The following is a 25,099-nucleotide window of genomic DNA, read 5'->3' as shown; positions in this document are numbered from 1 at the left end:
TACGTTATATACTGTTCATTTATTGAACATAATAAATATTTTTATTCCCTATTACTCAAAAAATTAAATTTCTTAAATGTGTAATTATGTTCTTGTGAAATAATACTGAAGAAAAAAACATCAGCTTTTGGACATGCTTTTGGTGTTTTTTTGTTTCCAGGGCTGGATAAAAAAGTTCCACTCATAAATGTTCTATTTGAACTTTCTATGATAGTTGTATTGCAGTAATTTAAAGAACTCACTTTATATTCTATATGAAATAACGTAAAATATGTTGAGTATTCTGTTCCTAGAAACTACTGAAATTCAGAAAATCTCTTTCGTTCCCCCCCAAAATTAGTAGGATGTCAGTTTATGCTTACTATTACCTACTCTCCAACTTACAGAAAATATGTCACTGATTATTTTAAAATATGTGAAATAAATAGAAGTTTAATTAGGAACTGTGAGCCCCTTTCAATATCTAGCTCTGTGACTCCCAAATTAAATAAACTAAGGAAGCCAGCAACTAAGAAAGTTTGGAAACTTTTGATCTAGTTGATAATCTTCTGGAAGAGCTAGTATTTCATGTTTTAAAGCTTTTGTAAAGGGACCTGGACGATCCTGCTCCACTATACTCTTACATCCCACTTAAATTGGACTGAAATTCAGAGACCATTACTTTAGGTTGAAGGATATTAGTAGCCTTTGGTCATTCTGTTATGTATGTATAGATGTATAACATAATATCCACAGTCTTTCAGCTAGTAAACATGACAGCTGAAAGTGCAGGAGGGATAGGTTTTTTCAAATATATTGCACAATTTTTGTATTTTGCCTCTATTTATACTCTCTTCCACAGTATACAATGGATATAGAAAGTCTATACATCCTTGTTAAAATGCTAGATTTTTGATATGTTAAAAAAATCAGACAAAGATAAATCACATCAGATTTTTTTTCAACCTTTAATATAACATATAAGCTGTATAATTCAATTGAAAAACTGGAATCTTTTAGAAATAAAGATAACAATAAAAATTTACAATAATGTGGTTACATAAGCGTGCACGCCCTCATAAGTAGGGATGTGGCTATGTTCAGAATTAACCAATCACATTCATACTGATATTAAATAATAGTCAGGACATGCAATCAATTAAAGTGACTCTGATCAAGCCCACATAAAGTTAAGCTATTATAGGATTTTGTTAGAAGACATTTACTCAGTTGCTTCTTACCATACAATTTTTGCAGCCATGGTCTGCAAAGAACTTACAGAGCATAAAAGGGATCTTATTATTGGAAGGTATCAGTCAGGAAAACAGTACAAAAATGTCCAAGGCATTAGATATATGGAAAACAGTGAAGACAGTCATCAACAGTGGAGAAAATAGGGCGCAACAGTGACATTACCAAGAACTGGACGTTCCTCCAAAATTGAAGAAAAAACAAAATTAGTCCGAGAGGCTGCTAAGAGGCCTACTGCAACATTGAAGGAGCTACAGGAAGTTCTGGCAAGTACTGGTTGTGTATCTTATGTGATAATAATCTACTGTATTCTTCATATGTCTTGGCTGTAGAGTAGGGTGACAAGACAGAAACTTTTCTTACAAAGAATAACAAACTTGTTGCAAAAACCTATGTCAAGTCTGACAAAAGCATGTGGAAAAATGTTATAGTCTAACGCAGGCCTGTCAAACTGGTGGTCACAGGTTAGATATGTCACATGCAAGCCACAGCTACCACGGCTCCACAAAGGCAAAAAAGTCACGATATGCCACATTACACTATTGAGTTTGACACCCATGGTCTAATGAGACCAAGGTTGAACTTTCTGGCCATAATTCCAAAAAGTATGTTTGGCACAAAAACAACATCAAAGTAACAGTGAAGCATGGTAGTGGCAGTATTATGCTTTGGGGCTGTTTTTCTTCAACTGGAACTGGGGCTTTAGTCAAGATGGAGGGAATTAGGAACAGTTCCAAATATCACTCAATTTTGGCAATTCAGCCTCTGATGCTGACAACGAAGAGGAATTTCACTTTTCAACATGGCACAACTCAAAGCATACCTCTAAGTCAACAAAATAATGGCTTCATCACAAGAAGATCAAAGTTTTGGAAGGATCCAGACCAGAATCCAATTAAAAATCTGGATGACCTGAAAAGCTTAGGAGATGCCCTTGAAATCTTGTCAGATTTGATCACTTTTGCAAGGAAGAATGGGAAAAGATTCTGAAAGCAAGATGTGCCAGGCTCCTACCCCAAAAGACGGAGTGCTGTCATAAAATCAAAAGTGCTTTAATAATTAATAAGGTATTAGTTTAAGGTTATGCATCTTTATGTGACCATGTTACTGTACGTTTTTTATATTTCACCCTAAATGATTTCAGTTTGTTTTTCAATTGTATAATATAGCTTTTATGTTATGTTAAAACTGGGAAAAAAATCTGAAGTGATTTATCTTGGCCTGTTTTTTTTACATCTCAAAAGCCTGTAGACTTTATATATCCATTGTATAGCTGATTGTATAATCTCCATTTTCTCTTAACAGTTATATTATTTTGTGTCACTCCCAGCATTTTTTTTTCAAACATTACTGATGAGGTTATGGGGTTTAGGACCTTATGATTGTTTGATAAATTGTGAATTGTTTTATTCTCTAAATTACATACTTTTAATTTTAATGTCATTGCATTTCTCTTCTAGTTATTTAAACGTAGAAATGTTGCCACAGCTGATGAAGAGACAGAGGAGGAAGTTATGTCAGATGGAGGTTTCCATGAAACTCAAATGAATAACATGGAAATGACATCAGTAAGTCCATAATAAAATGCCAAATCCAGTCTGAACATCTGGCTAACTATGTGACCAGCTATTGTAATAATTTTATTACTGATCATTTCTAAAGCTTTAAAGCTAAACACAATTCTCTGGAATCAAGATATCTATTAATTGCATGAACACTTGCACTTTTAACAACTGCGCAATTTATCTTTTCTTTTCTTTCGTCTTTTCTTCTTTCTTTTGTATGGGATATGCATGGGATACGTATGTGATTGAATGAATGTCCCACTTTTTACTACTATTATTGTTGTATTTTTTTTGTGTTTTTAACTGCTACGTGGGGATTGCCTGGGGGAGTGCATGAGTATGTATGATTCGGAGGACCTGCCGGGGAATGCGGGGGGCACGGGGGTGGTTGAGGGGACCAGAGACACGGGAGAGGGCCGGAGCATTACGGTCGTAACAGGGAGGGGCAGATATGGCGGGGACTTTAGGGCTGGCCATTACCGGGGAAGGAGGGTTCGCTACGTTACAGAGATCCCTCCTTCCGGCCCTATGAGTCCCACTCCGAGGCCAGATGGCGCGAGTAATCAGGACCCTGGTCTCAGGCTGCTGTCGCTAAATGCCAGGTCTGTGGTTCACAAGGCTCCTCTCGTCCGGGACTTAATTTTAGACGAGAGGGCAGACCTGGCATGTATTACTGAAACCTGGCTGGGCCCGGAGGGAGGAGTCCCCCTCGTAGAGATGTGCCCAGAAGGATTTCAGGTGCTGCACCAGCCGAGAGCCCAGGGAAGGGGTGGGGGTGTGGCTATTGTTATCCGGGAGTCGTTAGCACCTCGTAGGATCCCTGCTCCGGAGCTTGTCGGGTGTGAGTCTCTGCTGGTAAAGTTGGACCTCAAGGGTCAAGTGGGTCTGCTGTTAACGTACCTGCCTCCAAACAGCGTTGCAGCAGCCCTCCCCTCGCTCCTCGAGTCGGTAGCCGAGCTAGCAATTGAGTTCCCTAGACTTATGGTCTTGGGGGACTTCAATTTGCCATCGCTCGGTGAACACTCTGATGGGGCGCAGGAGTTCATGACGGCCATGGGCTTGACCCAGGTAATCCGGGGCCCAACCCACTCAGCGGGTCACATGCTCGACCTCGTATTTCTCTCGGAGCAGTGGACTTGTGATCTTGGTCTGAGGGGTAATGAGATCATACCCCTGTCGTGGTCAGACCACTGCCTACTGAGGCTCGACTTCCGGAGACCAAACCCCCACTGTAGGGAGGAGGAACCGACCAGGTGGTTCCGCCCCAGGCGACTTATGGAGCCGTTAAGGTTCCAGACAGAGCTTGGGGTTATTCCTGATACTCTCGCCCACAGTCCGGTAGAGACTCTGGTTGCTGCCTGGCACTCGGCAGCATCGGAGACCCTTGACCGGATTGCGCCACTACGGCCCCTCCGAGGCGGCGGATCCCGGAGACCCCCTTGGTTCACCGAGGAGCTCCGGGAGATGAAGCGCCGGAGGAGACGCCTAGAGCACCTATGGAGGTCCGACAAATCCGAATCGAACCGAGCAATTCTAACAACCAGCACCAAGGAGTACATCAGGGCACTTAGGGCAGCGAAAAGATCCCACATTGCCACCTTGGTTGCGTCCGCTGAGTCCCGCCCAGCCGCCCTGTTTAGGATAACCCGTTCCCTCCTAAATATGAGGGATACGGGGGAACCCTTGCAGGGTAGAGCTGAGGATTATGCCCAATTCTTAGCGGACAAAATTGCTCGGTTTCGGTCGGATTTGGACTCCATTCCTGCAGTTCCAGCCGAGGCACAAGAGGATGAGGTAGACCACCTCTGGGTTGCGTTTCAGGATGTTGTCCCTGGGGATGTGGACAAGGCCATGAGAGCTGTGAGTGCCTCCACCTGTGTACTGGACCCGTGTCCCTCATGGCTGGTTGTCAACAGCAGTGAGGTGACACGAGGCTGGATCCAGGCGGTTGTTACCGCCTCTCTTCGGGAGGGGCACTTCCCCGCCGCACTTAAAGCGGCGGTGGTGAGACCCCTCCTGAAGAAGCCATCTCTGGATCCAGCTGTCCTTAACAACTATCGTCCAGTCTCCAACCTCCCTTTTGTTGGGAAGGTTGTTGAGAAGGTGGTGGCCTTCCAGCTTCAGCGGTCCTTGGAGGAAGCAAGCTATCTCGACCCTTTCCAGTCAGGCTTCAGACCCGGTTACAGCACAGAAACCGCTTTGGTCGCATTGACCGATGATCTTTGGAGAGCCAGAGATGGAGGCCATCCCTCCATCCTGGTTCTCCTCGACCTCTCGGCGGCTTTCGATACCATCGACCATGGTATCCTTCTGCGACGACTGTGGGAGGTGGGAGTGGGAGGCACTGTGTTACGGTGGTTCTCCTCCTACCTCTCGGACAGGTCGCAGTCGGTGTTAGTGGGGGGGCAGAGATCGACCCCTAGGCCCCTAACATATGGGGTGCCGCAGGGTTCGGTCTTATCCCCCCTACTATTCAACATCTACATGAAACCGCTGGGTGAGATCATTCGGAGGCACGGGATAAGATACCATCAATATGCGGACGATACCCAGTTGTATCTGTCCGCCCCGTGCCAACTCAATGAAGCGGTGGACGTGATGAACCGGGGTCTTGAGGCCGTTATGGACTGGATGAGGGCTAACAACCTTGTACTCAACCCGGAGAAGACCGAGTGGCTGTTGTGTTTTCCTCCCAATAATTCGATCAGTGTTCCATCGCTCAGGCTGGGGGGGTCAAACTCTATACCCCTCAGAGAGGGTTCGCAACTTGGGAGTCCTCCTGGACCCACAGCTGACTTTTGACCATCATCTGATGGCTGTGACCAGGGGGGCATTTGCCCAGGTTCGCCTGGTGCGCCAGTTGCGACCCTACCTGAACTGGGAGGCTCTCACAACAGTCACTTGGGCCCTTGTGACCTCTAGGCTGGAATACTGCAATGTGCTCTACATGGGGCTGCCCTTGAAGAGCATCCGGCGACTTCAGCTAGTCCAGAACGCGGCCACGCGAGTGATTGTGGGTGCACCTCGGTTCACCCACATAACACCTATCCTCCGCGAGCTGCGCTGGCTACCTGTTGATCTCCGGGTGCGCTTCAAGGTGCTACTTGTCACTCATAAAGCCCTTCATGGTAGTGGGTCTGTGTACTTGAGAGACCGCCTCCTGCCAATTACCTCCCTGCGACCAATTAGATCACATAGATTAGGCCTCCTCCGAGTTCCATCTGCCAGTCAGTGCCGACTGGCAACTACACGGAGGAGAGCCTTTTCAGTAGTAGCTCCGACCCTTTGGAACGATCTCCCCGTGGAGATTCGTACCCTCACCACCGTCCAGGCCTTCCGCACAGCCCTCAAGACCTGGCTAGCCCGTCAGGCCTGGGGACAAAGATAATTGCCCCCACCCGAATGATGAATGAATGTTGCTTATTATTTTACTTCTATGTATTGTGTGTGTCTACTGTTTGTATACCCCCTCCCCTCATTTTATGTAAGCCGCCCTGAGTCCCCTCAGGGAAAAGGGCGGCCTATAAGTATTAATAAATACTCAAATACTCAAACATTCTATATTGGAGAAACAATCTCTCTGGAAACCTCTAAGTTACAGTATTTGTGCAGGATATTCACAATGCTGGGGGGGAAATTCTAGTCTTAACATCCTTTTCAAAGCTATACCTGATTATTTAAAGGGAGAATTTAAGTACCGAACTTCATTCTTGTTAGCTGTTGTCCCATATCTTCTTTCAACCAGATATTGCTTCTAACAAAATCAATGACAGATATATTTTTTTACACCACTGATTGAAACTGAATAATTTGATTTTCTATTGTATGTTTCTTCAGGACTTTTTTCTTCCATTCAGTTGTGCCTGATTCTGAACAAGTCCTTGCAGTTTTCTTGGCAAGTTTTTTAGAAGTGATTTGCCCTTACCTGTTTCCTAGGGCTGAGAGCTGGCTTTGTGCCTATGGTGTAAATTAGAACTCATGGTATCTGGGTTTGCAACCTGATGTCATACAACTACACCAAACTGGCGCTCTCTGGAACTTAAGTTAGCAACATGGTTGTTAAGTGAATCTGGCTTCCCCATTGACTTTGCTTGTCAGAAGGTTGTAAAAGTTGATCTCATGATCCAGGACACTGCAACCATCATAAATACATGGCAGTTCCCAAGCATCTGAATTTTGATCATGTGACCATGGGAATGCTGCAACGGTTGTGTGAAAATGGTCATGTCACTTTTTTCAGTGCTGTAACTGAATGGTCACTAAATGAACTGTTGTAAGTCGAGGAGTACATATATTAGGTTGTACTGGTAGTCTTTGACTTAAGGCCACAATTGAACCCAACATTTATGTTGTTACGTGAGTTTTGCCCCATTTTACAACCTTTCTTGCTACAGTTAAGTGAATTAATTTAATTTTTTGAAATTTTAAGCAGTGTTTTTAGGTAATTTTTTTCCATTTGGAATTGTAGAATGCAGTGATCACATCTGACATGACTGAGATGATATTTTCCAATAGTCCAGAACAGCAGCTCTCAGCTACCCAAAAGTTCCGAAAGCTTCTTTCAAAAGGTAAGTGCAAGAGAAAGTTTCTGCTCCTAGGCGTGTCTTTTGGGTTTTCATCAAAGCTGTCCTATTATTAGCAGTTACTGCACATTAACAGGATGCCAGGTAAGGAGCCGAGGAGTACCAGTGCCAAAGAAACCTCCCTGGATGCTCATCAGGCTCATTCCTATTCAATTTCCTACCTTAAAAAATAATTAAAAACATTGGATGGATGGCATCTTGCAAGTGTAGAGCAAATGTGCAACTATTTCATTATTTCTGAGAATGCCTATGATCCCCAAATTCTCCTAGAAAAATACAAGATGAATGGTTGCTTCCCTGTATTTCTGTTTCATGTCCAGAAAATAGACAAAGGTAAATACGGATCATAATTCATGTCTTGGTGGAGGGTGAGGGTTTGTAGTTAGCATTCTGGTAAATTGATGCCTTGAAGCTATGCAGTGATGTGAATTCAGAATGTAATCCAGAGCATTCATAGATACGTGCATTGCACCCAATTCAAATAATTTAAAGCAGGTTCATTTTTTGGGGGTCTTTTGTGGCTGGCACTGCAGGAATAGAGTCTTAAGAAAGGCTACATTTAGTTAGGTGTTCCATATATATCCCAAAATATTTTGCCCTTCGGGTCCTAATTAATATATTGCTCTAGCAACTGTTTATTCCAATCTAGCTATATGCCCACTCAGTAATCATTTTGCAGCTGAACTCACAGGAGTTTTTCAGAATGCCAGATAATACCCACTACCCCAAAGTGGTTGTAGAGGAAAGAAATTTAGAACACAATGTAAAGTAATTCATATTTTATATAACTTTTATGGATACATATTTATATATAGGAGAAGCAGGTAGATGAAATGACCTAATTATAATTATAAATAATAATATTTTAATTTCCTGTTCCATTCATCATTCATTCATATACATGTATACGACTCATATTTAACTACACTATACTTTTGGATGGTGAGATCATAGAAAGCGCAAAGTCAGAAAACAGAATGAACTAGTGCATAAGCTGTCCATAGAAGTTTTCTGTAGATTGAAGTCTGCTCTGCTCTTTCCCTACAAGATTAGAGTTTATTCAGTTTTGTAAAACAATGTGCATCTAGGGATCCAGGGTTCCACAGTGGAGGAAATTTTCCTTACCTGGGTTGCTCTTCTTCACTCGCCCTAAGAGGAGGATCAAAACATACAGTGTGTCTCTGATTTGAAAAGGTAACCGGTCTTCCTAAAGTCTTCCCCCTACCCCTCGGCAGCAGCCTCCCTTCCACCGACTATCCCAGGAACAGTTCTTGGCTCAACAGCTGAGTCAATAGATTCCACTTGTGCCACCTCTGCAGGTGAACAGAACTCCCTCAATCCCCATGAAGAGCTGAGAGACCATGGGGTAGGAAGGGACTAAGCCTAGAGACAACGAGCAGCCAATCCCCCAACTCCCACGACCAAGTGATCGGCGTTTCTTCTGGACTTCTGCCATTGGATGCACCAGGTAACCTTGGCAGACTTCTCCCCACCCAATAATCATGACCCATTTCCCCCAATGGCAAAGGAGACTATACTACCACACAGGGGACCTGCTCTCTATGTAGCAAGTGAGGCAACCAATATCTTGAGGGAGAGAAAAATTGCCACCTTGATGAGCATAGATTGCATCTATTCTTTTCAAGTGAATACTCACCCAGCAGAGGGAAAGACCTGTTCCAATTTATCTTTTATTTTTCATCCTTCTATATTCTGAAGGAGTTTTATCTCAAAAACTGCAGGGGAGGGGCTGCTTCTTTCCACAGTAGAAGCATGCAAAACCTTTAGTGCCTATCAGACTGAATAGAAGGAGCAACCCAGAAGGATTTCCCTTTGTCCACTGAAGGAAAAGGAATCTTTATGGTAATTGCAAGGATTTGTTTGCTTCAAGTAGATTTCGCATATTGCTATTGCTATTGGGTTCTTGTTTTGTAGATCACTCACAACATCTTTTTGCAGTTTTCCCATACTCTCTCTCACATACTCACACATGCACCCTCACATAACCTTCTTTAAAATATTTATGTAATCATGTTCTTAATTATGCAACACAAGATGAAGATCTAAATGCTACTCTTGGTCTTTATTAATACTTAAAGGCAATGTTTATTATCTGATCACTAGCATATTGAAAATAACTAATTGCCTAATCTATCATGTGTTTTTTTAAAATTATGTCCACAATTTGTCTCCATTTTCTCACCTGAATTACTGTTACAATTAGAACATTTTTATAATCTAATTGAAATTTGCCTTTTGGCAACTTAAATCCATGGTTCTATTTGGATTCTGCAACATCAAGGAATACCTTCTGTGTGGCATTCCTATTCTTTTCTAAATAATCTGGCCTTAAGACTTGATTTTGCATAATTCCTTCAACTCTCTTCACAGAACTTAGGTTTTGGTCCCTTGACCATCCTCATCACTTTTCCATGAACATATTCCAGTTCTCTTGAATCCTGAATCCAGTTCTCCTGAACCCTTAAAATATAGGGTCCAGGATGAAACACGGTATTTGGAATGGTTAGACCAATGCAGAATGATTTAGAAGTCGTTGATCCAGAGTAAAGTTGTATTTGTCATTTTTGCAGCTACATCATAATTTCTCTTTCTAGTAAGGATATTAAGTATCCCATCCAATTTTAAGCCATCTACAGAATGAATATGCATTATTGCTACCTCCTAAATCAAGTAATTGTTTTTTAAAAAGTACTAGGCCCTAATATTGGTTCTTATTCTATGCTCAATGCATTCATCTTTATCCTCAGCATCTTTCACAAACTCTGAACTTTAGTTTTCAATAGCACTATGCTTTTTAATTGTCATATGGGCTTCTTTTTATGTCCTCCATTTTATATTCACTAGAATTGTTTGTGATAGTGCTTTTAGAATCTCCTTTTAAAGAAACTCTTATATAGCTTAAGCTCCTTTTCCAAAAAAAGTGTTCTGCCACAAGATCCTCTTGATTATTGCTCTAAATTTATTAAAATCCACTTTTTGAGGTTTAAAGTATGTTTTTGACTATAGTCAAATTTAATTAAATGTTAATATTTTTATTAGAATCATGCTAAGAATAGCTCATATTCCTTCACCCTCTGAAGGAGTAATTTAACACAAGTCAGAACCATACTTGACAGAGTTTTTCTCAGTGATTGATTTGGATGATTAAACTCCTCCCCTCCGTTTAAAAAATATTTGCAATCTGGTTTTAGATACACTTGCAGTATCTTTTCCTTATGTGGACAAACAGTAATTGACATCAACAATAGTAGTTTTTATTTGCTGATCCATTTGTTTTAACCCAGATGTTCTCTACACTATTACTAGATTTCTTCAGATAATTTTTGGGTAGACGTGGAGTATTCACTATTTGTTTATTTAATATTCCCTATCTTTTAAAAGATACCCAAGACAAATGGCACAGAAATAAATGAAAATCAACATAAAGAAAAGTGAGACTTAAAATAAAAAATATTGAAAACATTTTAAAATGCCACATAAAAAGATGCTTCTTGGTATCTTACTTTTCTTTTCTTTCTTTGTTTTTTGAAAAGATTTTTTTTTATTTTTGGTTAAACAGACAAACACAACACAAAATAAAATAAAATCATATTTTGTTACATATTGTAGAAGTGTGTCGATTGGTTACAAATAACTTTCGTGCATCTCTTCCACAGTCATTACTTATAATTCATATCATATTGTATATTTTAAATCAAAAATCTTTATATATCTTACTATCAACATCCCACAATTCTCATTTGACTATAATTGTTTTAACGTCCTTTTGCATAAAATAATTATTTAATTATTTTTTTTAACATATCACTCTAAAGATTACTATTACTAATCACTAATCATATTGTAGAAGTGTGTCGATTGATTACAAATAACTTTCATGCATTTCTTCCACAGTCATTGCTTATAATTCAAATCACATGTATTTTAAATCAAAAATCTTTATATATCTTACTATCAAAATACCACACTTCTCATTTGACTGTGGTTGTTTTAACATCCTTTTACATGAAATAGTCCAAAATTTAAAAACACAAGCACATAATAGCATTTCACTAATTATTTCTAATATCATCTAATAACATTACCCCTTTATAGCATGTTCTAAGTAAAAATTAATTATGTTTGATAACAAGGTTTCTGATCCTCCTTTCCAAATCACTGTTTACAATTTATATCCCAATTCCTTTTATTAAACCAGTACATATATATATATATATTGTTCACTATATCCCTTGTCATTTCATTGTTATTGTTATAGATATTATTTATTAACAAAAATTCATTCGCTAATTATATCAAATTTCCTCTCATCAAACCAACACATGTATGTACCTTATTATCCTTATCAATTATTTATTTAACATAGCACTCTAGAAATTATGAAATTATTAATCACTAATTACTAAAATTAACTAATTTTTTCTTATCAACTTTCATATATCAGCCTGTATCCTTACAGTAATAATACAGTCTTATTTCTTTTGTCATTTGTAGAATTGATCTTCTATTTATTTCCTTAATAACATTTTTTCTGGACTTCTCTCTGCAGCTTGTTGTAGCATCACTTAAGTAATCTCAATGACCTCCATCTGCTATTTTAATCAGGTTATCTTTGGTTGTCAATCTTGCTTCTGAGAAGTTCTCTCTCCTTAAATCCATCGTTTTTCCTCTTTTTTCATCTTCCATGCCTTGAAATCTGGGGTATAGTTCGATCTAATTCCCTTTTCCATACTCCCCTTTTCCCACTTTCAACCACGTTCACTCCACTGGTAAAGTAATCAGTTGTCTTGTCTTTAAAATCATTTTTCCCTTCAATTTTGGGGATGCTGACCACATGTTTTGCTGTTATAAACTCTATTTTTTCCATCTTCTTCTCAATTTTCTCTGTTATTTCTAATAAATTTTGAATTCCAGCCAAGATGTTTTGCAAAGTTATTGTTTCTTTTAAATATTGTGCCATTTTGATAAGCTAGTAGATACTGCCACTCTGGCTTTCAAGGCTTCTTATATCATTTATCATCTTCAAAAAAGAAGGTTCTATTTCTTTTTCTCTCCCACTGCCAGTATGACTCTCAAAGTGCACCTGTAAAAACAATTCATGCCCTTGCTTCTTATCACTTTCTATAAACGTTGCCAAGCCTCGAGATACAAAGTCAGTGAGATCAAAAGGAAAAGGGAAAGTGCATTGTTTCAAAAACTCAAGCCTCCAGCCTCAAAGTGGCAGTATTGCTTCCCACGCTCTAATGTTATTTCAAACTTAAAAGAAACAGAGTTCTCAAATATAATTAATAGCAAGTAATAGCAAGTCCTTGTTGAAATAAAGAAGAAGACTTTAATCCATAGGTTAAAAAATAAAAATAAAAAAATAGAAGAAAAACGGATCCGTTCTCTTAAAAAAAAAGTTGCGAGCACTTCAATCCACAAAGTAAAATTAAACACACTATCCAAAGCAATCCAATAAAGGTTAATTTCGCCGCTTATTTTCTACTGCTTTTGGATTTAATTTAACTTTAAAAAAATGTTTTTGGGGCAGTCTTTTCCAAAACAATAAAGTTTCCTCACCAGATAGACATACTTTCTCTTTCCGCTTCTCTTCCGTTCCGGAGCCGTCCCAACTTCATCAGCCTGGGGGTGGACTTTTTGTCGCCGGCTTGAAGAACTTCTGTTGGATCGATCAGGGATTTTGCGGTGTCGCTGAGATCAGCAAGACGTATTCTTAGTTCAGAATGCAGCCGCGCGAGCGATTGTGGATGCACCTAGGTACACCCACGTTACACCTATCCTCCGCGAGCTGTACTGGCTTCCCATTGGTCTCTGGACACGCTTCAAAGTGCTAGTCGTTACTTTTAAAGCCCTACATGGTATCGGACCTGGTTACCTGAGAGACCGCCTCCTGCCAGTCACCTCCCAAAGACCTATTAGATCGCACAGACTAGGCCTCTTCCGGATTCCATCTGCCAGCCAATGTCGGCTGGCGACCCCCCCGGGGGAGGGCCTTCTCTGTAGCTGCTCCGGCCCTATGGAATGATCTCCCCGTTGAGATCCAAACCCTTACTACCCTTCCGGCCTTCCACAAAGCGACCAAGACCTGGCTGTTCCGGCAGGCCTAGGGCTGTTGAATTATCCAGCCCCATCCTAAATTATGACTGTTGTGAATTTTTAAATTGTTGCTTTTTATTTCTTGTATCCCCCCCTTCCCTTCTTATTGTTAACCGCCCTGAGTCTTCCAAGAGTAGGGCGGCATACACGCTAAATAAATTCAATTCAATTCTTCCTGTTCACTGTCTCTATGGGAGGGTTTAGGTCCGATTGGACCACCCAGTGGCAAAAGTATCGGCAGCGGTCTCAGAGCATCAAGACCGCACGTCTGTATCGTCGCAACGTTGGTGCAACATTTTCCCACATCCTTTCTTTTCTGTTTTAGCGAGTAGAGTCAAGTCACATTTCTGAGAAAAACTTACAGGTTTAGAGGCTACAAATTAAAATAAAGATGCAGATATTTAGCCAAAAAAAAGCTGGATTATTGGTAGTTACAGTTAAGCGCATTGAAAGCTAATCCAATAAGATTAAATTGAAGAAAATTTATAAACAGGAAAGTGCCTTGTAGAATGAAACATAGATCAACAAATTGAATTGCTGAATTGCGTATCTTCTGTCTCTGTATTTGCACTATATAACAAAAACTCATTTTTGTTGCTTTCTCTTATTGAAGTAGAAATTGGGAAGCGCATTTCTCCTAGAGTCCCCTGTTGTATCATTCCCACGTGCTGCTTTTTTAAAATTGTCCTTTTCTTCCTCCTCTCTCGCTGTGGAAGACAAAGAATCATTCAGCAAACACTTCTATTTCCAAAACCATTCAGATAGCTAAATTATAGTTTGAGACCATTGAAGTTCCAACCGTATCTGGTTCCACACACTTGTTTGCATATTTGTTGTCATCATTAGATGGGAGGAGGGACTGTGACATTAAGCAGAGGGGTGAAGACTAGTTTTCCATTCTTACCATGACTACTTTCAAATTCCTAGTCTTCGGGCAGGCACTTGCATGAAATGAAATAAAATAAAAGGTTTGTTAAGAAAATAACATACTGATAAAATGGCTTCTTTCAAGTCTTTTTACAGCTTACAGTCCCTAATGTACTTTTCTCTATTATGGAGAAAAAGCCTATCACATAAGAACAGGCCAGAGATAGAGGGGAAAGAAAACTGAACTGAGAGGGAAGGGAAGGAAGCCTGGAGAATTTCAGTCTACCTAACTACCTAATGTTCTTTAGAGACAAACTAAATCATTTAGAAAGGGAAGGAAATAAAGGACAGAGTCCTGTCTGCATTTGTTGCCCTAGAATCGTTTGATTTTATAGGAGTAGAAAGCCAGTTGGTGAAAAGTTAAATTCTGCAATTTATGTTGTGTCTATGTGAAAGAGAAATAGTTGGGATGATATATGAGTGCACAAATCGTTTAAAATCTATAACATGAATCTATTTATGCACTTCATACTCAATTCTATCATATATTTTATAGTTAAAATCAGTTAAAAGTTGGAGTGAAACTATATGTTTATCATTTAATTAACAATTACCTTAATTCTTATTTTATTTGCTCCCTTTTTGAGAAAATAGCACCTGGTTCAAAATGTGATTCAGACCATATTTAAAAGAATGGTTTTGCATTTATGATACAGAGCATACTATAGCTATCTGCCCAAATGTTAAATTGTTTGATATTTAAAGAATAACAGTGTTATTTTAATATATTTGTATTTTGTATCATCTCAAACAGAACCAAATCCTCCTATAGATGAAGTTATCAGCACACCAGGAGTTGTTGCCAGGTTTGTGGAGTTCCTGAAACGGAAGGAAAACTGCACATTACAGGTGTGATGTTTGTGTGTTCATTAGTTTGTAAAATGCATATTCATATATAATTCAAAAAATCTAAAATCACAGAAGTCAAGCTATTGTATGATAACTCAGAAGCTTTTATTGTGAAAAACTTAGCAGTTCAGCTTTAAAAAAAATATTTTTACAAAGAACATTGTCTCATTTTAGTTTATTTCCACTCATTTGGGAGGAGTGAATGTTTTATTTCCTGTTTCTTTGCTTATAAATTGTTTAAATTCCCAAATGATGCATAAGTATACAAATAAATGCATCTTTAATAGTAAACTTTAATGACACTATTGATGTACTATTACATTTCCCCCTCTACTGAGATGTTCGTGTGCAAAATCCCTTGAGTTTAAATTAAGGTGGAAGACAGAATTCATCAAGGCATTTTCTCACTACAGGTAGTCTTCAGTTTACAACCATAATTGAGTCCAAAATTTATGTTGCTAAGTGAGAAATTTGTTAAGTGAGTTTTGCCCCATTTTACAACTTTTCTTGCCACATTTATTAAGCGAATAATTTATTAATCACTGCAATTGATTATTTAGTAACACATTTGTTAAGTGAATTTGGTTTCCCCATTGACTTTGTCTGTCAGAAGGTTGCAAAAGGTGATCACATGACCTAGGGACACTGCAAACATCATAAATGTGAGTTAGTTGTCAAGAATCTGAATGTAAATCATGTGACCATGGGGATACTGCAATAGTCATTAGTGTGAAAAATGGTCATGCCACTTTTTTCAGTGCTATTGTAATTTCAAATGGTCACTAAACGATCTGTTGTAAGCCGAGGACTACCTGTATCAATTTATGTAGTGCTCCCAAGAATATTAAAACTAATGTATTTTTCTTATATTACTCTTAGGATTCTTTGTTTTAATCATACTATATCTTAATCAGTTACATTGGTATATTAGGGAATACATCTAACAGATGTCAGCAACACTTGCTGTTGCATAAAGTTACCCACCATAAGGTTACAAAAGTGGAATATATGGGTTTGTCACGATTTATATTGTGTGGTTTGGTAGAGTTCTTTACACAAATCTGTCCAAAGGATCAGTATTAGCTTGAACTAATACTAGTTTGGTCCATGGGACTTGTAATGTTGTTCAGGTAGTAGACTGAAGACTTAAGGGCTGCTGTTTACTTTCCCTGAAGATTTCCCTATTGTTATGAATTTCTGTCTGTTTCTCCTGAAAGGAATGCAAGCCCAGACTCAGATACTTTAGTATCTATAATTGTAGATATGAAAATAAAGACAGGTAGTTCTGGAGATTTTAGTGGCATTTCTCCCCCCCCCCTTTTTTTTAAAATTGCACCCCAAGAGGCTCATTTTAAAATGATGGGCTTTAAAAGTCAAATCATTTTCTTTCTCTTCCTTTTTATTTGTTTTCCCCATGTTAATCACTTTGTACATGTGCCTTAAATCACAATTTGTTCTATGACTTGTTTATAAAAATGTGAGTTTAATGGTATTTAAGACAAATGATCCAAGTAGCAAGCACCATTCCACAAATAATGTGCACTGTTCTATTAATGCTTTAAATGGCTTCTGAAATCTGAAACCTCTTAAGAAGACTCTGCCTACCATTCTTCCATTTGCACATGCTGTTCTTGTGATGCATCAGAAGGCCTCAGAAGCATTGTGAGAATGGCATGCACAATTTGGAGATTGGTGTGCACAACTGTCTTGCAATGCTTTGGAAGGCCTCAGAAGCTTTTTGAAGCATTGTGAGAATGGAGCATGCTATTTGGAGAAAGTCACAACCACAGAGGACCAAGTTGGGCAGTGCACCTAGTCAGCAATGCGAGGAAGATGATGAAGGTCAGCTGTGCATTGCAGGGGTGGCTGGGGCTTTGCAGCTGTAACTTTGGGGGTCAAGTGTAACTATCACTTGTTCATTGCTGCTGTAACTTTGGTCACTGAATGAATGGTCAATAAGCAAGGACTCTCTCAATTGTGATAGATTACTAGATAGACAGACATATAGAACTTTATTTTGGTCATTGATCAATAAGCATACAATCAGTAAAACGAACAACACAAAACTATCCCCTATCAACAAGAACTACTAGCGACCATTTGTGGATGAAGCTTACACATAATTAGCAAAATTTTGCTACTTTTAGAGAAATTTCTCTTGATTATTTAACAGATGGTGCAACTAAAAGCTATCAGAGTGCCCAGGAAATTTAAAGAAAAGAGAGGTAATGAACTAGTGGTGAATGGCTCTGTAGAACTGGTAATACAGAAAAACATGGCTGTGGTTTCTATAGCAACCCATATCATAAGGGCAGTATTGAGTTTCATATGGAGTTTTTCTATATTTCCCTTCCAGGAAGCTGTGGGGAGAATATTAAATTGAGTTGAAGATAAAATTCGTAATTTGAGAACTGATATGCTATAAATAGGCTGGTTTAGACACTAAAATTATATTGTGAATGAAAGCAGCAATTTCTGTTTAACCTTCTATATGTAAGAACCTTTTCATTAGATCTATCTTGAGCTAACTCTCTAAGTTAGATAGTATCACTGGAGAAACCATAGATGCTTAGATACTCAGATACTAAAGACTTCCTTGTGTTTCTTGTTATTATTGGTAACTTAAATGATACCCTGTAAATGCAAATGAGTATAAACTAATGGAATTTAATGTTATATTTTAAAAATCAGTGGCGGAAGCTTTTTCTATCTCCTAATGCAGTTTGAAGCCGCCTGGGTTCTGACTAACATTGCCTCTGGAAATTCTCTTCAAACTCGGATTGTGATTCAAGCAGGAGCTGTTCCTATCTTCATAGAACTACTCAGCTCGGAATTTGAAGATGTGCAGGAACAGGTTAGATTCTCAGAAAATAAAAAGGGAAAAGGAGAAATGAAATAGTATGGATTTCCCCACAACTGAAAATTGTCTTTATAGTGTTACTTTATCTTACTAGATTGCTATGTTGTGTCTTGTTTTATTGTGACTTTATGATTTGTTACTGTTTAAATTGTAGTATTATTTTACTGATAGTTAGCTTGGAAGTATAGTCTTTAAATCTTCTTAGATGTATAATATAATGTTAGAAAAGCCTTTGTAGTGGAAACATATTTAATTATTTTCTTTCTTTCTCAGGCTGTTTGGGCTCTAGGTAATATTGCAGGTGATAGTACCATGTGTAGAGACTATGTACTTGACTGCAACATCTTGCCCCCTCTATTACAGTAAGTGATACAAATGTTATTCATATTTATCAGCAAGGGTGATGCAATCTTTGTGAAAAGAAACTGTTTACCAGCAAAGTACATCAAAATAATTTCAGTATATGAACTAACAGGCCATCCTACAACTAAATAATCTGAATCTGTTCTGTGCTTGGATAGAAACTGACCTATGCCACCTTCATTTCCTTGATGAAGGTGAAATAAAAAGTGTAATGTAGATAAAATAAGGAAGTATTTGACAAATTGGTATTTCTCATTAACTTATTAAACTTATTTCTCATTAAAGATACTTACAGTTGGTTCATAAGTAATGCATCTCATAAGCCTGAATAATAAATATCTAATATAGTGTCAATCAACTATGCAGGAAGATGATATTGTAAACCTTTTATTTCTATTTTCAGATTGCTTTCCAAACAGAATCGCCTTACCATGACTCGGAATGCAGTATGGGCACTATCTAATCTTTGCAGAGGGAAGAACCCTCCTCCAGATTTTGTTAAGGTACAGAATAAAATTCAAGGAGAATTAATGTCTGAAAGGTGCTTTTTCCAAAAAGCATCTGGGCTTTCTTGAATTGTTTTTTGAAAATATTTCACTTCTCAGCCAAAAAGCTTCTTCGGTTCTGTTCTTTTCTGGGGGTTGTTTTCCCTGTTACTTTTTCTATTTGAGGAAAAAGTTGTTCATAGGAGGGTTATTTTCCCAGAATGTCTTCTTCACAATTACTTTTTCATTCTCAGCTGTACCAATTATTGCTGTTTTTCTGTAACCTATAAGTAATCTTTCTGGAATATTTCTTCAGAATAGCAATAGGCTCCTGCACAGAGAAGAAGTGGCCAATTTCTCATTATTAATAATAGAGGGTACAAAGCACCTCAAGTACAGTAATTGAGAAACAACTGGAGGTTTCTTTCCCTTTTTGACAACTTATTCAAAACCATTGATTTTTTTCAGAGTGAAAAACAAGAGATCTACATGGAAGAAGACAGGGGTCCAAACTCTATAGAAATATATCATAGGAGGTAAAGCATAGCTCCTATGGTGAAATAAAAACATTTCTAAACTAAGCCAGACTTGCCAACAATACCTGCTTTATTTTTGGTATATTGCACAGGATGTCAGTTTTATGCTCATCTGCCTAAGTCATAGGCTTAGGAAGATGAGCCGGTCCCAGGCATGTCATATGGAGAGGCCCGGAGGTGGCCAGTGGCTTTGAGTAGAGCAACAAGTCCAAACACAGTGGAGCAATCACAGGGAGCGATCAGATGAGCTTCCAGCTGAGTATGAGTCAGTTGAGGCCCAGCTGCAGCAGGACAGCCCTGAGGCTTCAGATGGAGAGAGTGTGCAGCTGCAGCTAGCCAGCAAGGAGGAGAAGGAACTGCCTCCTCCATCCAGTCCCAAGAGCATGCAGGGCAGAGAAGAGAAGGAGCAATGGAGGTCAGCCCATTTACAAAGCTACAGCCCCCTCTCAATGGGCTGCACTGAGTGCCGGCTATTTAGTGCAGGAGGAGGAGGGAAACAACATTGGGAACAATGTATTTATTATGGTATCTAGCATTTATCAACCTCTTAGTTGAGCTTCATGACCATGACCATGTATTTTAGACCCTGGATTTGTGCTTTGACTCTTGGATCTGCCTCTTGGACTTGCCTTTGCCTTGAACCCTGTCTCCAGACCTAGGACGGTGGACCTTGGTATTTGTGCCTTGCCTTGCTTCTATTTTGTCTTACCTTGTAGATTTCTCCAGCTTTGTGGATTCATACTGAAGTCATTCCGGAATTGAGCTGTGAACATGTTGGGATGGGGGGTTGCCTTGTCACTGGATTGAAGATTTTCTAGGAAAGAGTCTTGGAAGGGTTTGGAAAGCCCTTGAATTCTCTGAAGCGTGTGAGCTAGAGCCGGGCAATAATTTCAAAGAAGACTGAGATGTTCCCATAGGAGAATCCTAATCCTTGGATAATGAATGCACATACCAAGAACACTCCCCCATATAGTTGATGATTTGATGACTGGAGGAGTTTGTGATATGTATAGAACACATAGTAACTTGTCTACCTGAGGAAAATATTACATATAAGCTGCTGTATAACTGGGGGAATGGGAAAACCCAATGTGGGAATACTGTAAATGTAATACAGTATATCTTGATTTCATCAGCAAAATTTTTGAGAGTGTCAAGAGGAGCATGGTTGGAGATGGCCTCATCAATATCATTTATTTCAACTTTCAAAAATTATTTGACAGAATTCCTCTTAAAACATTTTTGAGTAAACCTAATGGTCAAGGGATAAGAGTAACTGTCTTAATGAATAATTGCATTAATTTAAAATATAGGTTAATTTATATAGTCTTAAGAGTTTAGAAGCTGCATTTCTGTTCTAGTGTGAGAGTCAGAATGTCCCCTTTTCTATTGCCTGTTTACTCCAGAGTAAGCATTCAAATTTCCACCATTCTTACTGTTTAAAAATGTATTCCAAGAGACTAAAAACTAAAAACTTTTGATACGTCTTTTTTCTTTTTCATCAACATATACTGGTAATTATATCTGTGGTTTGTTTTAAAGCCACAATTATCCATTAGGAATTTAGACAGGAAGTCAATAATTTTGATGTGTATGGAAAGCAGGAGTCCTTTCCCAACAAAAAGTTTGTTTACCTCTGTAAGGTTCCAAGTGTTATGCAAAATCAAATACAAAATGCAAATGTATTCCTAAATGGACAGGCATTTAAAGGACCAGCAATTTGTCATATCATAAGCAATACGTATTTCAGTTTGCTAAAATCTGAAAGGAGAATTTGTTTCTAAATTTTGGTTTATTTTTTCAGTAGAAACTCTGAAATTCTTCTTAATTTCAGAATATTAAAATCAACAGTGATAATCCAATGGTTACATACATTTTTTTCACTACAATTATTTAATCTTTGGACTGGTTCAATTGTACAATCTAAACTTGATGTATAGTGGAGCACTCTTTTTATACATAAGAATTCAATTTTAGCAACCTTGTGAGTAAGAAGCATTTATTGAGTCATTTTCATAGAAACCATTTGATTAATTGTTTTCCTCTTTCTACCTTTGCAGGTGTCACCCTGTCTGAGTGTACTCTCATGGCTGCTGTTTGTTAATGATACAGATGTTCTAGCAGATGCATGTTGGGCTCTCTCCTACTTGTCTGATGGACCCAATGATAAAATTCAGGCTGTGATTGATGCTGGGGTGTGCAGAAGACTTGTAGAGCTGTTGATGTAAGGGATTTTAGATCAAGTACATATGATTTTTCATTAAGTCATTCTGTTTCCTATATCAATGTAAGATTGAATCAATGTTTGCTTCACATTCAGTGACTGATTCATTTGGTTCCAGTGTCTCCTTTTTGAATAGCATTTAAACAAGCAGTCAACTTGGCTTTACAGCACATTTTTCTATCTATGTGATCTTGATGAAGAATAATTTTCAGAGTAAGGTCTTTATTTGAAAGTAAAACTTGCCCATTTGCAATATCTCTTGTAGTTGCCCAGTCTTCTTTTTGCCACTCATTGAAGCCTACATAAACAATTCTTCCTTCTTATGCTTCACAGTTCATGAACAGCTGGGAAGGGGCATCTTGACATTGTTGGACATGTAACCAAGATTAACAATTGGAGGCTTTTTGGGGGAACTGCACACATCTCAATGAGATAATAAACTCAGAACAATTAAGGATGACGGTTATCTATACTAAATGACAGAATAGCATGGAAAGAATCCTTGGTTAACACTGTAGCTTTAATGAGAACAATGTAGTCACATTTTGCTTAAGCTGATGCATATCTACACACCTCCCACATACAAACAGCAGACATCCACCAACTGGCCAAGGAGGAATGGAAGTAATAAATTAGAGCTTCATATGGTTTTTGTACGTATATGATTCCCTCCCCTCATCCGACAGCATCTTCTGTTCTCCCAAAATTACAAAATTTAATGTGAAAAATTATTGACTTTATGTTCGTGTGTAATTAACGCTGGATCACATAGCTTAACATTCTGAAATGCAATACTAAACAAGCATAAACTATATTTACACTGTAGGAGACCTACAAAGAGACTGAGTTGAATCTTTTTATACATTTCAGAAAAAAAAATCCATTTTGCTCCCAAATGAACTGGTAAATTATGAAAGTATAGAGCGGTGCTTATATTTTTAGTGATTTCTTTTTGTCTTTTTTTCAAATTTTTATTTTATTTTAATTGAACAAAAACACAAAAAAAGAATCATCCTTCATTACATCTTGTAGAAAGCGTGTCGATTGGTTACAGATAACTTTCGTGCAGTTCTTCCAGTCATTACTTATAGTTCATATTAGATTATACACTTTAAATCAAAAATCTTTCTATATCTTACTATCAATGTACCACAATTCTCATTTGACTACAATTATTTGAACATACTTTTACCTCAAATCATTCATACTTAAAGACACAACCACATAATGGCATTCATTAGCTATTTCAAAAAATCCTCCAATAACATTAAACCTTTATAACATCTTTTAAGTAAAAGTCAATTAATAAAATTTCTAAACCTTCCCCCCTTTTTTTTCCAACTCACTGATTAAAATTTATATCCAAGTTACTTTTGCCAATACCGTAGCATGTATATATTGTTAAACAATGACCATTAACATTTATAGGTCTTTTTCCCAGATCGCAATTTGCAATTTATATCCAAATTTCTTTTACTAGTTTGCCAGTACATTAAGTTGTATCCATTATCATTTTATTATTTTTATTATAATTAATTATTTGTTAATGAATAAACATTTGATAACAATCTAAAACAATCCAAGAGTTACAAAATTCCTACTTATTAATCACCAAAATCAACTGATTTTTTATTAACAACTTTCATTGTCAACCTATATCTTTCCAGTAACAAAACAGTCTTATCTCTCTTGCCAATTGTTGTATAAGTCTTCTTTTTATCTCCTTTATAAGGTTTTTATAGACTTCTCTCCGCACTTTGTTGCTTGAAGGGTCTCTCAGATAATCTCATTGCCCACCAGTTGCTACTAAAATTGTCTTGTCTTTGGTTGTCAATCTTGCTTCTGAAAAAATTTCTCTTATGTCTATCATCATTAGTATTTTTTTTTCTTCTGTGTCCTGGAATCTCGGGTAGAACTCCAATTCGTCGAATTCACTTTTTCATATTCCCTTCTTTCCACTTTCACCCATTTGCTCCATTAATAAATTCATCTATTGTCTTATCTTCTATATCTTAATTCTGCCCTTTAATTTTTGGGGCTCCAACCCCATTATCTTTTGCTGTGAGGAAGACTAGTATTTCCAACTTCTTCTCAATTCTCCCATATCCTTCCAATAGATTTTGAATTCCAGCCAAGATATTTTGGAATTTTAAGGTTTCTTCATCTGAGTACTGATCCATGTTTCCAAAACAGAAGAAAAAAGAAAAGAAAAGAAACTAATAGAGACTGCCACTCTAGCCTTCCAGGCCTCTTTTATTTTTTATTTTAGATTGACTTGAACACAAGTTCTTTTATGATCTTCAAAGGAGAAGGGTTCTGTTTCCCCTCCCCCTTTCTTTCCCCTGCCAAAATAATTATCAGAAGCGCCTGTGAAAACAATTTGTGCCCTTGCTTCTTTATCAGTTTCTGTAAACAAGTTGCAAACCCTTCAGCTACAAAGTTAGTGAAGTCAAATAAGGAAAGAAAAGAGATACGTTGTTTCAAAAAACCCAGCCTCTGACCTCCAAGTGGCACTGTTAATTTTCACCTTCTAATATTTATCTCTGGCTTATAGGGAACAAAGTTCTTTAGATTTCTTTTAGTGTGATTTAATAACAAGTAGTAGGAAGAATTGTTAAAATAAGAAGGAAGGTTTTAATCCAGAAGTCAAAAAATAAAGCAACAAAAAGCAGAAGAAAAAATCAATCCGTTCACTTTAAGAGGAGAGATGAAAAACGTTGCGAGCACTTCAATCCACAAAAAATAGTTACAAAGAAAAAAAACTTTCCACAGTGATCCAATTAGGATTATTTTCGCCGCTCAGTTCTTTTGCTTAAGGATCTAATTTGGCTTTAAAGAAACGTTTCTTTGGGCAGTCTTTAGCAAAATAGAAAAAATACCTCACCAGATGGACTCACTTTCTCTTTTCACTTCCTTCCGGAGTGTCCTGATTTCATCAGCCTGGGGGCTGCCTGTTTACTGCCGGCTTGAAGCACTTCCCTTGGGGAACTTTGCGATGTCCCTGAGACCAAGAAGGCTTTGTCTTCCTGATCACCGTGTCTACGGGACAGTTTAGGTCTCAATGGACCATCCAGCGGCAAAACTGTCAACGGCGGTCTCAGAGTATCAAGACCGCATGTTGTGACATCATAAGAAGTGAAAATTTCTGATTCAAAGAACAGGAATTTGTTTAAACATTTGCTTGCATTGGACTCTGGACTCCCCTTAGAGTAATTCAGTGACTTTTTCCTCCCAAAGTACAAAATAGTATTTTTTTTTAAAGTTCTGAATTTGGATATGTTACTTCTTTTACACATGGTTTACCCATTTGACAGTAGAAGTTAGATCCTTATTCATTCCCCATCTTGTATTTTTTAA

General features: G+C 38.1%; 1 protein-coding gene across 1 annotated transcript in view; it reads left to right on the top strand.

Annotated features, from left to right (window-relative positions):
* Positions 1 to 25,099, top strand: part of KPNA1 (karyopherin subunit alpha 1) — a 48,435-nt gene that overhangs the window by 11,894 nt on the left and 11,442 nt on the right. Inside the window, exons 3-9 of the mRNA XM_032213172.1 lie at positions 2,691 to 2,798; positions 7,264 to 7,363; positions 15,180 to 15,274; positions 17,997 to 18,128; positions 18,408 to 18,496; positions 18,901 to 19,000; positions 21,579 to 21,742. Coding sequence (XP_032069063.1) covers positions 2,691 to 2,798; positions 7,264 to 7,363; positions 15,180 to 15,274; positions 17,997 to 18,128; positions 18,408 to 18,496; positions 18,901 to 19,000; positions 21,579 to 21,742 — 788 coding nt within the window. The remainder of the gene's footprint in view (positions 1 to 2,690; positions 2,799 to 7,263; positions 7,364 to 15,179; positions 15,275 to 17,996; positions 18,129 to 18,407; positions 18,497 to 18,900; positions 19,001 to 21,578; positions 21,743 to 25,099) is intronic.

Source organism: Thamnophis elegans, chromosome 3 (genome assembly GCF_009769535.1).
Source record: "Thamnophis elegans isolate rThaEle1 chromosome 3, rThaEle1.pri, whole genome shotgun sequence".
NCBI classification, from domain to species: Eukaryota; Metazoa; Chordata; class Lepidosauria; order Squamata; family Colubridae; genus Thamnophis; species Thamnophis elegans.
The sequence above is the reverse complement of the archived record's forward strand: the minus strand, read 5'-3'. Positions and strand labels throughout refer to the sequence as shown.